Source organism: Carcharodon carcharias, chromosome 15 (assembly GCF_017639515.1).
Source record: "Carcharodon carcharias isolate sCarCar2 chromosome 15, sCarCar2.pri, whole genome shotgun sequence".
NCBI classification, from domain to species: Eukaryota; Metazoa; Chordata; class Chondrichthyes; order Lamniformes; family Lamnidae; genus Carcharodon; species Carcharodon carcharias.
In genome coordinates, this window is record NC_054481.1 from 128,178,775 (window position 1) to 128,194,242 (window position 15,468).

At 41.1% G+C, this 15,468-nt stretch overlaps 1 protein-coding gene across 2 annotated transcripts in view; it reads left to right on the top strand.

Moving 5' to 3' along the window:
* pex14 (peroxisomal biogenesis factor 14) overlaps positions 1-15,468 on the top strand; it is a 195,791-nt gene that overhangs the window by 159,007 nt on the left and 21,316 nt on the right. For both annotated transcript variants that reach the window (XM_041206601.1, XM_041206602.1), the window contains one exon: positions 14,250-14,347. In XM_041206601.1, coding sequence (XP_041062535.1) covers positions 14,250-14,347 — 98 coding nt within the window. The remainder of the gene's footprint in view (positions 1-14,249; positions 14,348-15,468) is intronic.

A 15,468-nucleotide genomic window follows, 5' to 3' on the forward strand; every position in this document is an offset into this window, starting at 1 on the left:
TTTTCATTTTAGTTTTTAAGTTTTGTTTTAGATTTCTGTACACCAGTTCCTTTTATTCCCGAATTGTGTTCACATTTTAGAATATGAAAAATACTATTCATAACCCTGAATATGATGAAATAAATGAAATAAAATACAAAATTATTCTTCAAGACTTCTAAGCACTATTGAGTCCTGCTGTCCTCGGCCAAAACACCTCATCATTCCAGGATCATCCTGGAAAGCAAAGATAACCCCGGCTTCTCTTCACTGCTACAAACCATCTTCTGAACCCCTTCCCCCACCTTCTCCACCCTGATCCCCAACAAGTGCGAGGAACTTATGAACTTTTCCTAGCCCACCAACCAATTTTCCTCTAAAGCTTTCCGTCACCCCCACCCCACCCCATTTGCCCAGGCCTAGAACTCCCTTATTTCTCTCCTATCTTCCCTCATGACCTCCCTCTGTGCTGTAATAATTCTTTGATTCTATGGCCTCACCAAGCTCACCTTTCTCTTGAGACCCATGTCCTACTCCCTCAACCCTATTCCCACTCCCATCCAATTTCCTTCCTGGTTCTCATGTTAGCTGGTATTGTTAATGGTTCCCACTCCTAAAATACCACTCCCTCCGCTAGCCATCAAATCTTCTGTCATCACCCCCTCCTCAAAAAATAACCCTTGACCACTCCACCCTTCCAAATTACTGTCTTACCTACAACCTCCCTTTCCCCTCCAAATTTCTTGAATGTATTGTCACCTCCCCAATCTATACCCATCTTTCCAACAATTCCAGGGTTGATTCCTTCCAGCCCTGCCACAGCCCTGAAACAGCACTTAGCAAAGTCACAAATGGACTTGCTATGTGACAGTGACCATGGTAATCTATCCCACCTTATCCTTCTTGACCTCCCTGCAGTCTTTGACTTGGTTGACCACATCATCCTCCTCCAACATCTCTCCTCTGTTGTCCAACTGAGTGGGATTGCCCTTGCCTAGTTTCTCTATCCAGTAGCTAGGAAATCACCTGCAATGGCTTCTCTTCCCATTCCTACAGAGACCTAACTCTGTAGGACTGTCCTATTTTTCATCTACATGCTGCCCCATAGCAACATCTATTTCAGGTTCCACATGTCTGTTGGTGAAATCCAGCTCTTCCTCAATCAACCCCTTCACTCCCTCTGTGTCAGGCTGCTTTTCTGACATCCAGTCCTGAATGAGCAGAAATTCCCTCCAACTAAATATTTGCTTAACATCATATTCAAATACAGTCAGCCTCAGCCTTTCAACAGCTGGGCCCTAAACGGTGGGTCCAAACTTAGTGAAGGTTAAGTTCCCCTTCAGGTTGGTACTTTCTGTAGCCTTGCCACCATTCTATTTTTTTTAACAAGGTTGCCTTCTGCACTCTGCCATTGGCGGAAAACCTGGAAAGTAAATTATGTTCCTGAAGAGTACCTTGTACAACATTTTTAAAAAATGTATTCCTTCACAGGGTATGGGCTTCGCTAGCTAGGCCAGCAATTGTTGCCCATCCCTAATTGCCCTTGAGAAGGTGGTGGTGAGCACCTTCTTGAACCGCTGCAGTCCATGTGGTGTAGGTACACCCACAGTGCTGTTAGGGAGGGAGTTCCAGGATTTTGACCCAACGACAGTGAAGGGACAGTGGATGGTATGTGGCTTGGAGAGGAACTTGCAGCTTCTGGTGCTCCCATGCATCTGCTGCCCTTGTCCTTCAGGGTAGTAGAGGTCGCAGGTTTGGAAGATGCAGTCGAAGGAGCCTTGGTGAGTTGCTGCAGTGTATCTTATAGATGGTACACACTGTTGCCACTGTGCATCGTTGATGGAGAGAGTGTACATTTAAGGTGGTAGATGGGGTACCAATCAAGTGAGCAGCTTTGTCCTGAATAGTATCAAGCGCCTTGAGTGTTGTTGGAGCTGCATTCATCTAGACAAGTGGAGAGTATTCCATCACACTCCTGACCTGTGTCTTGCGGATGATGGACAGGCTTTGGGGAGTCAGAAGGTGAGTTACTCACTGCAGAATTCCCAGTCTCTGACCTGCTCTTGGAGCCACAGTTTTTCTGTGGCTGGCCGAGTTCAGTTTATGGTCAATGGTAACCCCCCTCAGGATGTTGATAGTCGAGGATTCAACAATGGTAATGCCATTGAATGTCAAGGGGCGAAGGTTAGATTCTCTCTTGCTGGAGATGGGCATAGTCTGGTGTTTGTGTGGCGTGAATGTTACTTGCTACTTATCAGCCCAAGCCTGAATGTTGTGCAGGTCTTGCTGCATTTGGACCTGGACTGCTTCAGTGTCTGAGGAGTTACGAATGCTCCTGAACATTGTGCAATCCTCAGTGAACATCCCCACTTCTGACCTTATGATGGAAGGAAGGTCATTGATGAAGCAGCTGAAGATGGCTGGGCCAAGGGTAATCCCTGAGGAACTCCTGCAGTGATGGCCTGGAACTGAGATAATTGACCTCCAACAACCACAACCATCTTCCTTTGTGCTAGGTATGGCTCCAGCCAGAGAGTTTTCCCATGATTCCCATTGACTGCAATTTTTCTAGGGCTCCCTGATGCGACATTTGATCAAATGCTACCTTGATGTCAAGGGCAGTCACTCTCACCTCGGGTGTTCAGCTCTTTTGACCATGTTTGGACCAAGGCTGTAATGAGGTCAGAAGCTGAGTGGCCCTGGCAGAACCCAAACTGAGCTATGTGAGCAGGTTATTAGTGAGTATATGATCTGCCTTATCGGCAACCTTAATAAGGCTATAAGGTTGACCTTATCGTTGACCTTGTAAATAGGGCCTGAGCCACTTGGTGCTGAAATAAGGCGCATCAAAGCCATCCTGCGAGATAATGGCTATGGTGTTCAGATCTTTTCCCACTGTATGTTGCACAAACTCATGAATGGGCATAAGGCTGCCACTTTCAGTCCTGAAGAGTGCCCAGTCTATCTCAGATTACCCTGGAAAGAGTAAGGTGTCTCAAAATTTACGCAACTCGTGAAGCTAGTCATTTCATGCTGTTATTGTGCAGTAGCAACATGATTGGTATTCTCCACTAACAGGAAGCTGCGATCAAGCCAAAAAGATGTTCTGCGTACCACACGAGTAATGTGGTATATGAATTTTGATGCCGGTGTAATGCCAGGTTTGTAGGCCGTATGTGCCAACGACTGGGGGAACGTATCAAACAGCATGTCTCTTTGGCTGTTTGCAACAGGCAAAGTGCTGATCGTGATCAACCACTCCATGCTTGCAAAACGCAAAACGTAATGTCCAACATTAGACATGATTCTGCGATTGGACGGCATTTGCTTAACAACCCTGATTATGCTAAGAATTACACTGACAACCAATTTTAAGATTATCAGTTGGGCTCGCAATGTGGCTCACTTATCTGTTCTAGAAGTGATTTTTATTCACAAATGGGGCCTTATTCTTTGCAGACAGAAGGAGCATGTACGTGAATTTTGCCTTTTTCAACTAAACAAAAGCTCGGGGGACAGCCATTCCCTGGTTCACTCCCCTTGGCAATACCTTGACCAATCCGAGCCAACTTGCCTGGTTTGAATTTAAACAAAAGCTTGGCAGTTAAATGTTTCCTGCTGCATTCTCCATGGTAACACCTCTACCAATCTGAGTCCACTTGCCAACCAATCAGCACTCTCCTTTCATGCAGTATAAATTGTTGTTCTATTTACTATCAGTATTCTTGTGTATCCTTCCTGATGAGTGCAAGATGAAAAGCTTTGACAGCATGTCTCTTTCTTCAGCAATGTTCAAGTTCTGTACTACCAATCAACTTTATTTTGTATTGTTCTTACTCATATGCTTGAATGGATGGAGAGGGAGGAGAAAGAGGTTTTGCACATGGATGTGCATGAAGACATGAATGGTTCTTATTTTAACAATCCTTTATCTTTGTTTCAACCTCCAGATGCAAATGCATGGGTCAGATTTTAAATGGAAAAATTGCATTGGGACTTCGTCCCTTTAGAGTCTTGGGCATCACTTAGGAGCTAAGCAAGTACATGGTCTTTTTTTTTAATTCTTTCATGAGATGTAGGCATCGCTGGCAAGGCCAGCATTTGTTGCCCATCCCTAATTACCCTTGAGCTAAATAGCCAACGTTGCCATTTCAGAGGACAGTTAAGAGTCAACCATGGTCTATTTACCAGCCCATGCTGCATATAAGACCTCATTCTAGTATTAAGCACAATTCCTTCTTGTGTTTGATGGAAATCAAGGAGACAAAAGTTATTACTACTATTTCGTCCCTGTATAGTTTAGTCACCTATACATCTATATCACTGAAAGTCTTGGTTTTAGCTTGTTGCAGCTCAAATGTACGTGACCTACATTAAACATTAAGGTTCACACAAATATATTTGCAGCCCAAACAAATCAAGTGTTATAGTTTTCTGATGGGTTAACGTAATCATTAAAATAACCATATTGATTTGGTTAAATACAGATCAGGAAAGCATTCAGGTATGAGAATCCCACATAAAACCAATGTATTTAGTGTAATATTTAACTTTTTCTAACTGTACCAATTTGGTAATGGTTACCAGCCAAGTGTTCAATTTAATTTTTTTCCAGCTGTCAGTTTGCTTTCTGACCCAGTTGAATGTATAATGTAAATGATCAGTTTACAATTAACATTTAAAGAAAGTTAAACTTTCCGGTAACATATGGCTTTCATTTTAAAATACCCATGAACAGTTTTGATTGTCACCGGACATTGCATGTTTTGCAGAGATCGACAGCTTGTTCTGGACAATGGTGAAAGTTGTGGTGTGCTCATTTAGTATTCAAGTTGATCTTGAATTTAGCACCTTTAAGGATAGAGAGGAAGAGGATTGAAAAAAGCAAGAGACAGACTAAGCACAGGTCATCATAATTGTTGCCAGCACAGAGGAACACCTCCAAAACTTTACCTTAGAGGGGCAGGAACTTTCTTCCCTGCTTTTGTGAACAAGCGGGCTAGTGAAGAACGATATGTTTACATAACTGCTGTGTGGCTACAAATAGGGGAAAGAATTGCCCTGCGTGATGTACAGTAATATGGTAGATGTCTTTCTTTATGAATATATTTGAGATTGTTACATTGGCAGAATGGCTTCTCCCCTAAGGTGTTCCAGTGTGTTTTTTTTTGTTGAATGCACGCTCTTTGCAGCAACAACTTGCATTTATCTAGCGCCCTTAATGAAGGGAAAAAATGCCCTGGTACCTTACAGCAGCATATTGGACAAAAATTGACACCAAATCAATGAAGGAGACGTTAGAAGGGGCAGCAAAGAGCTCAGTCAGAAGGAGGTTTTAAAGAGGGCCTTAAGAGAGGAAACAGGGTAGAACGGAGAGAGGGATGGAGGGAGAATGAGGTTGACAGGAACTCGAGAGCTTTGAGCCTAGGTGGCTGAATACAGCCATGCAATAATGGGTTTTGAATTATGTTCAAAGAATGAGACAGGCCATATTAGTATTTGTTTTTTTTTAATCTATGAAGTGCTAGGCTGTTTGTTTTGCTAACCATATGGAGTTTAGCAAGCTGTGGGCAAATTGGTAATTGTCATCAAATTGTCACATGCTGGGAACTGTACTTTCATGTGTATCTGTGTCTTTAAACACAGATGTAGCCTCTCGAACTTCAAAACAGTTTGTTAAATCCGGACCAAGCTTCATAAGTGACCTCCTGTCATTTCAAATCAGTGGATTCCTCTTGAAAACAAAAATCGTGGCAGCACTCTCTTCATGTATTTGTGATTAATGACTTAATTACCACAGCAAGATGAATACAGGATTCAAATACATTTTAATGATGTAGACCACAAAATAAACTCTTAACATATGTCTTTATTAAGAGGATTTATTGAGCGATTGCATTGGAGCTTTAGTTACTGATAAACTGTCAACTAATTTACCAAGAAATATTTAGCTTCCATTTAATATATTTGTTAGCAGTTTCTTGTACTTCCTATAACTTCTCCCATGACGCCCACTTTCCCGTCCTTTTCTATCCACCCTCAATTTAATTTCTCCTTTTCCTTTACATCTCCTGTCCCTGACTGTGAGATTGGGCTAGTAAGTTATTCTCTTATTTTTACCAGAGTTGTTTAATAAACAGATGTTTGGGAGCAACTCCTTTAGACATGTCATGTGTTTTTGCCTCCCTTTGAGAAATGATCTCTCTTCCTCTTGCTGCCTTCCTTTAGGAGACTTGACGGATGTGAATTTGCTGTGCGAGGAACTTTCACAATAGCATGTCCAACTGTGTCATTGTGCAGCAGGGTAGTATGGGAACCTCGTGTAAAGTAGGATTTCTCTGAACCAGGGAAACGAGAATCTAATTGATAAATACTGCACTGCATTCAATTTAATTGCTTACTGATTTAATCATAAGAAAAACCTGTGTTAACCTGCCTCAACTTCCATGGTTATTTTTAATTCATTCATTCACTGGCTGGGCCTGCATTTATTGCCCATCCCTACTTGCCCTTGAGAAGGTGGTGGTGAATGGCCTTCTTGAATTGCTGCAGTCCACGTGTTGTAGGTACACCCATAGTGCTGTTAGGATAGCTGATAATAGGATTTTGGATTGTATTGCTTGCCTTGTTATACATTGCTGGCAAGGACCAAAAATTTGGGGAAGGGTTTATTCCCGAGCCTAATGACTTCCATTACTAGTAGGTGCATTTTGGCATGCACAATTGAATATACTGCCAACATGTATTTATTTAAGCTCTCTCAGATAGTAGAAAACTACACGCCAGCATGTTGCTGTCTGAGAGAGGGAGGGGGTCAGGTAAGGAGGGAAAATTGACAATCAGGCCGTTTTAAAATGCAAGTGATTTCCTCTAAACTATCCAAGTGAAATCTGTTAGTTGATTGACTGGATTTATACTTGAACCTTTAATCCCTGGAAATATGGATGGAATATGCATCTCAGCCACATTTCCCCAAATGTATTTCGGGTTTGCATTTCATAGAATGCAAAATTGATGCCAATTAAAGGGTTTACTTAGGGCAGTAATGATGGTGGAAATTTCTGTTGGCACATAGAGCATGTTGATTCTGTAAAGGAGGATGTAAGGTTGAGGGAGAAGCAAAATATTATCAACACATATCAGAAATATTAGTTGCCAATGCTGTCTGGAGAAATCTGTCACATTACTGAAGAAGAAATTCCATTTGGAAAGCTGCCTAGCAACGCTGCTTCAAATTGGAGTGTCACATTAAGTTTCGGGCTGATCCACGTAAATGTACATGACTGAGAAATGCATACGTTTAGAACGCTGAACATATAAAGTAGATAAAAGAAGAGAAAAAAAGGAGGGGAGAGTGGGGCGTCATGGGAGAGGTTACAGGAAGTACAAGGGACTGCTGAAGAAGTGCCATACGGATTCGAAGTGTTAACTCTGTTTCTCTCTCCACAGATGCTGTCAGACCTGCTGAGCTTTTCCAGCATTTTCTGTTTTTATTTTATATCGTATATATCATATAAAGTGGATAATTGGTTAACATTTAATGCAGGGCCAGAATACTGTGTTTGGATATTTTGTTTAGATTTGGAGTGAATATTTGCCACATCGAAACTAAGTGCTTTGTTCAAAAGTAAACTTTAAAGTTCAAACATGCCATTTATTGCTGGACATTATCTGAAAGTTTGCGGCAATATAGTGAAAGTAAAAAGTTTCCGCTGACATATGATCATCTGATTAGTTCATTTTAAACTTCATGAACCTGAAGGAAGGCATAGAATGAAAATGAGATGTAGGCTCCAGCAGTGTCCAGTTTAACATGCAATCAAAACTGAGCTAGTACTTAATTATTTAAGTGATTTATTTTGCTCATTTGTCAATGCCCCTTAAGAATCTGAGTAATGATGTGATTTTACTGGCAGTGAAAATCTCTCCTAGTTAAATGAGCTCTAGGGTTGCTGCTTCACTTTGACAGTAGTTGCTTTTAAAGTGAAATGAAAACATCATATCTTTGACCATCGTTCGCTCAGTCCGCCACTTCATTATGTAATTCATTTCACTTCATGTGTAGTTTAGTTTTGTATTTGTGATGCTTTTGTTTTCAGAATTCTGCATTTCATTTTTGTGTGTCTGCTTGTACAGATGCATTCTTCATTTATTACCCCCAGTGCTATATGTAATCCTGTTTATCCATTGCCTGGAGAGCCACTTAGTGTGCCTGTGTTTGTGTTTGGTGCCAAATGAAGTTTATCTTCGTTGTATTTGTTTTCAGTATCTAACTGGGGCAGGTTAATTTTTCAATGTTGGTGTAGGATTTTTATTTAATGTGCCAAACAATAGAATAACTTGGGGATTATGTAGAACACAGAAATAATACTCAGCTTTGCCAAGTTGCATTCAGGTTTATTTGCTTTGTAGTCGACGACTGATTTTGTTTTTCTAATCGTTATGTATCTCATTCCCACAAAGTTGGTTATCTTGTTCATGCCATGTGGCACATCAAGTTGTGATTCAGGTGAGAAAGGGAAAATTGCATATTCATTCAATGCCCTTCACACACTCCAGAAGGAACCAGCACCAACAACTCCCACTGTGTACTTTTGAGGACTTTGTGTAGTTGATGAACTCCAGTGCGTGATATTACTCCTTTAGACTCCCATAATAACATCCTATTATGATTGCTTCACTTCCTCCACCTATCTTTGTATCATCTGCAAACTTAGCCAGGCTGCCCTCAGTTCCTTTATCTAGATCATTAATGTATAAAGTGAAAAGTTGTGGTCCCAACACTGACCCCTGCGGAACTCCACTAGTCACCAGCCGCCATCCTGAGAAGGACCCCCACTTATCCCCACTCTCTGCCTCCTGCCAGACAGCCAATCTTCTATCCACGCTAGTACCTTGCCTCTAACACCATGGGCTCTTATCTTACTGAGCAGCCTCCTGTGCGGCAACTTGTCAAAGGCCTTCTGGAAGTCCAAGTAGATAACATCCATTGGCTCTCCTTTGTCTAACCTGCTCGTTTTCTCCTCAAAGAATCTAACAGATTTGTCAGGCATGACATCCCCTTGATGAAACCATGCTGACTTTGCCCTATTTTATCATGCACTTCCAAGTATTCCGAAATCTCATCCTTAATAATGGACTCTAAAATCTTACCAACGACCGAGATCAGGCTAATCGGCCTGTAATTTCCCATCTTTTGCCTCACTCCCTTCTTAAACAGGGGGTTTATATTAGCGATTTTCCAGTCCTCTGGGACCCTCCCTGACTCCAGTGATTCCTGAAAGATCACCACTAACGCCTCCACTATCTCTTCAGCTATCTCCTTCAGAACTCTGGGGTGTAATCTATCTGGCCCAGGTGATTTTTCCACCTTCAGACCTTTCAGTTTTCCTAGCACCTTCTCCTCAGTAATGGCCACCATACTCACCTCTGCCCCCCAACTCTCTTGAACTTTGGGGATGTTACTTGTGTCTTCCACCATGAAGACTGTCGCAAAGTACTTCCTTTTTTCATGCTGTTGATGCTAGCCACACTGGCATTGCTACCCCAATTGTCAAGGGATCTTCTAGTGTAGTCACTTAGCAGATTTATTAAGGTTTTTCTTCACTGAATCAAGGCCATTTTGTGTGTCAGGTACCAGTTTAAACACTCGCATGAAGATGTATTTCCATCAGCTGGGCCGACCAGTGACTTTGGTGGTACTTTGTGGACTGTGATATCTTGGCATCAGTAATTTGTAAAATGCAAAAGGGGATTCTGTCCAATATGTGTAAAATAATTACTCTGGGAAGAATAGAAAATGTGCTGAAGCACTGTTTTCTGGTCCGCAGGAGAAATCTGCTTCACTATATTTAGTATTGAGGGAATCACATTCTAGAATTCTCTCCCTAACTCCTCCACTTCAGTTCATGCTCCTACCCATCAAAAACTTTCTCAAAACCCATCTCTTGGACACTCACCTCTCCCCCACACCCCACCTCACCTCACCCCCATCCCCCAGACAAACTCCTCTTCTATTGCTGTGTACCCAGGAATATTTTACTAATATAGGGTACCATAAAAATTCGAGTTGTTCTGTCCTCTTCTCCTTCCCCTTCTTGTTTTAATTCACTTTTTTAAGAATCATAGAATGATAAACCACAGAAGCAGACCACTCAGCCCACCATGCCTGTGCCAACCCCCTGAAGCACCTTGGGATGTTTACTACATTAAAGGCACTATATCAGTGCAAGTGTTGTACAAATAATTCTGATTTCGACCATCTGCTCCATAGACTGTGTCATTTCACTGCCCTAGAGTCTCCAATGGGGGTATTTGCAGCCCTAGATCTTACAATCGCCCAACATTCATCATATTTCATTAATCCCATTTTATGAACAAAGCTTGACAGGAAGCACTGTGCAATATCTTAATCTAGATAATCCACGGCCTTTCACTGCAGGAGGCATTGTGTGCATTAATCTAGATTACACCTTTATTAACATGACTAAATAAATTACAAGGTAAATAAACAATCAAGGGCACGGTTTGGTTTAAATATCCTACAACTGACTTAAAATAATTCACTTGTTATTTATTTTATAGGGTTTATGCACACACTGAATTTATTGCAAAACATTTTTGAAGAATTGCCACTTAGTTGAACGAGCGTGGTTCTGTTCATGCTCGTTTAATGGTCATTGAGTGATATTGCCCAATTAGTGTCAGTTAGTGACGAATAATGTGTGGTCTCATGTTAAGATCTCTTATCAACTAGGAACTTGCCTGAGAAGCTCCTTTCACAAAGGCCCTTAGCAGCTGTTGGAGAGATGTGCATCCTATTTGTCTGTATTGGATTTAAAGCAGGCCTGTAAACAAGGACAAATTTTAATGTGCTGTGGCATCCAGTTCCTCCATGAATTTAATTCATTTCTAAAATTAAAGGCAATAAAAGAAAATCAGTTTTATCAGCTTCTAAAAATACTCCGCATTTTATACAGCTTATGTACTATATTCTTCTCCAGTGGGTCTTGCAGAATATTAATTGAAAAGTGTGACTGACACTGTCTTTATTTGAATAAGGCGGTGTAACAATTTAATAGTCAAGGATCAAATCCAAGGTGTATTTGACAATTGTTTTCTAAAACTTGGGTAGAATTTACCTCCTATGTTATACAATTTATTTGAAAAGCCCAAGGTACAAAATGAAACCCCCAACCTGGGCTATAAATGTACAGCTAGAGGGTGTAGGTTGTCAGATCAGTGCCGTTTTTAATTCTTCTATTAGCCAATTTGTCTGTTGGTGACCATCTTAGTGGCGCTACCTTAAAGAAGCGTTAAACAGGTAGAAAACTTCATCCAATGTTATCAAGACAAAATATGGGAATTCCTGAAAATGGGTTATAGTTATGTTCCTCTTTTTGGGAAGAAAAGGAAAAGGGTTATTATTCGAATCCATTTTTATTTATTTATCATTGATCTATGATTGCATCATAGTCATTTCGACTTCCGCATAATACTTTTGTCACCTTACTTTGCCAAATTCAATGTTAACTTCTCACTCAGTTCTTGTGATGCTTCGGTCAACAATTTTTAATCAATTAAAATGAGAAAATTATCAGAATCTAAGCCTGTCCACCATCTACAAGGCACAATTCAGGAATGTGATGGAATACTCCCCACTTGCCTGGATGAGTGCAGTTCCCACAACACTCAAGAAGCTTGACACCATCCAGGACAAAGCAGCCCGCTTGAACGGCGTCACATCCACAAACATTCACTCCCTCCACCACCAACACACAGTAGCAGCAGTGTGTACCATCTACAAGATGCACTGCAGGGATTCACCAACTCTCCTGAGACAGCACCTTCCAAACCCATGACCACTACCATCTAGAAGGACATTGACAGCAGATACATGGGAACACCACCACCTGGAAGTTCCCCTCCAAGTCACTCACCATCCTGACTTGAAAATATATCGCCGTTCCTTCACTGTCGCTGGGTCAAAATCCTGGCACTCCCTTCCTAACAGCGCCGTGGGTGTATCTAAACCACATGGGCTGCAGCAGTTTAAGAAGACAGCTCACCACCACCTTCTCAAGGGCAACTAGGGATGGGCAATAAATGCTGGCCCAGCCAACGAAGCCTACATCCCATGAACGATTTTTTTAAAAAATCGTGATGATAGTGACAATGTTAGAAATGTAGGTCCCTTTAAGAGTAAACCAGAACAAGCTTCAGAGTAAATTGAGAGCAGGTGGTGCTCATTGAAACCTGTACTTCAGAGCTAGTTTTTTCCCAGTAAGGGGTTTTTTTGTTTCTGGACAGGGAAAAGGATCCAGAAGAGAAGAGTGGCAACTGGTATTTGCACTGAACTATAGATTAACAGTAAAACAGTTGTGATTCACAGAACGTCTTCTGCTGCCTGATTCGGTAAACGGACATTCACCTATTAACCAGATAGTACCGTATTTCTAGCTTAAAAGGATTCCCAGTTCCTGTTCCTGTAATGCCTGATGTAAAAAAAGTAAATACATTTCACGTAAACTTTAGCACATATCAGTAATTGTGAAATAATGTGAAAAATGTCTAATCTTATAAATCATTCCTTAATGTTTTTGAACGCGAGGGAATATTGTTGTTGGTTAGTAATAAAATGTCTTCAAATTAGTTTTTATAATGGTGCTGACTAATTACTACTTGGTCGGATCAGTGACCGGCAACAGAGTAGACCAGCCCTCACTGTGCTCCTGAACTTCATGCTCACTTACTGGTTTCTGTCATAGAAGGACATACACAAGAATTCCACTGAGGAACATAGGAGTAGGCCATTTGGCCCATCGAGCCTGCTTCGCCATTAAATTAGATCATGGCTGACCATCTACCTCAGTGCCATTTTCCTGCACTGTCCCCACACCCCTTGATGTCATTATCAGGAAATCTATTGATTTCTGTCTTGAACTGCTCAGTGATTGAGCTTCTGCAGCCATCTGGGGTAGAGAATTCCAAAGATTCACCACCCACTGAGTGAAGAAATTCCTCCTCACCTCAGTCCTAAACGGCCTGCTCCTTATTCTGAGACTGCACCCTCTGATTCTAGATTCAGCAGCCAGGGGATGTTTATCCTATCGACATCTACCCTGTCACCCCGTAAGAGTTTTGTAAGTTTCAATGAGATCACCTTTCATTCTTCAAAACTCTAGAGAATACAGACCCAGTTTCCTCAATCTCTCCTCATAAGGCAATCCTGCCATCCTAGGGATTAGTCTGGTAAACCTCCAGTGCACTCCCTCTATGGCAAATATATCCTTCCTTAGATAAGGGGACCAAAACTGTACACAATAATCGAGGTTCTGTCTCACCAAGGCTGTATATAATTGCGGCAAAGCATCTTTACTCCTGCACTCAAACCCCTTTGTGATGAAAGCCAAAATACCACCTGCCTCCCTAATTGCTTGCTGTATGTATGTGCTAGTTTTTAGAGACTCATGAACAAGGACACCCAGGTCCCTTTGGACATCAACACTTTCCAAGATCTCACCAATTAAGAAATACTGTCTTCCTGTTATTTTTCTGTACCAAAGTGGACAGCTTCACACTTATTCACATTATATTCCATCTGCTATGTTTTTTGCCAATTCACTTAGCCTGTACAAATCCCCTTGAAACCTCCTCACAACTTACATTCCCACCTAGTTTGGTGTCATCAGCAAATTTGGAAATATTACATTTGGTCCCCAAATCTAAATCATTGATGTAGATTGAGACCAGCTGTGGCCCCAGCACCAATCCTCGCGGTACCCCCCCCTAGTAACAACCTGCTATCCTGAGAATGAGCTGTTTATTCCAACTCTGTTTGCTGTCTGAATTGTTCTCAATCCTTGGCTCTACCATTTTTTTTGGCAGTCTTAGTAGCCACTTTCTTTGATCTAATGCAATCCTGAATCTCTTTCCTTTGTTCAGATCTAAGACCCAAGTTTCAGAATGAACTATATCACTTTCACCATATATATTTATTTAGTTTTTAGTGGTTCATTGTGAAGCTAATGCAATATTTGCTGAATTCTCATTTCAATGTTTAATCCATCCGCCTGAATAGATATAGGAAAATAAGCGAAGCTTGAAAAGCTTAATACCAAACTTGTGGAAGGAAGAAAAGGTGTATCTTTTAAACAATTAATGTAGGTGATGCATGAAGAAGATTTCCATTTGGTGGTGTGAAAGGTTGGTTGGTGAGAGAACTATAATTACTGTGAATCAAACATGATTTAATTTCTTTTCTTGCACAGTGACACAGCTACAAACAAATCTTACCACAGTGCAGGAGCTTCTGGAACAACAGCAAGAGAGGTTACAAGAGCTCTCCCAAGAACTGACGAGTACCAAGGTAACTACTACAAAAACAGCATGTTTCAAAAAATGCCTTAGCCCAGTTAGATTGAAATGAATTTGAGGTGTCAAACATAAGGAATAAGAGCAGGAATAGGCCATGTGGTTCCTCAAGCCTACAGGGCAAACAGTTGTAGAACATATACACCATATGCAAAATGATAATAAAACTCATGCAAGGGGACAAATTAACCAACCGTAGTCTTCGACCTGTACTTTTAACACCTTAACACTTGATCTAATCATTTGTTTCTTATTATAGATTAGTTATAAGCATGTAGCTACCTGAAATGTTTGCTTCAAATCAGAAGTAGTGACTACTAAATTGAGGTGCAACACTAGCTATGCTATGCATTCCACCAACCTTTTCAAAGAATCCATAAATGTTAAACTAGTGTCTTGGAAGCCTAGTGTCTGGGTTGATGGACCTCAACACTTAGTAAGCTGTTATTACAGACACTGTGTGCATCCCTTTGACTTCCTTGACGCTGTCTTTTCTTTCATTTGCAAACAATTAATAAGTTAAATGTCTCATTGCATCCAACACATGCACTTTGTGGCTGGTGCAAGGAAAAAATTTGGAAAATGACGCACAGAATTACCTAAGTTTCTAGTTACTTGGGCAGCCCTGAAGATCTGCTCTGAGTCCATTTCCAGTGGGCTTTCTGACACAACTACTTTTTCAGCCCGATCACTGACAGCACAGAAAGTGCTGCCAGGGAGATGTTATGTAGCAGTCCTGCTATTCTTCAAAAGGTGCGTGATTTGTGGGGAGAAAGGGAAAAGCAAATACTGGGTAGGAGGAATAATAAACCTGACGCTGAACAAATCTCTCTCAAAAGCTGAAGCAAAAAAGATTAGTAAAGAAAAAGTGAATAAATGGAGACCTAAATTAAAGTAGAACATATATACTTCAATCAATAAAAGAAATTGACAAGGGAGAGTAACACCAGTGAAACTAATGAAACAAGGATAGCAAATTGGGCTGACACTGGTAGGGTTGGAGTATTAGACTGTAAACCGGGGAACTGTGTGTTCAATTACAGCTCAATCAGACCACCTTTACCAGATAATCAGCTGGGCATCTTTCTAAAAAAATTGAATTAGAGCATCTTTAGC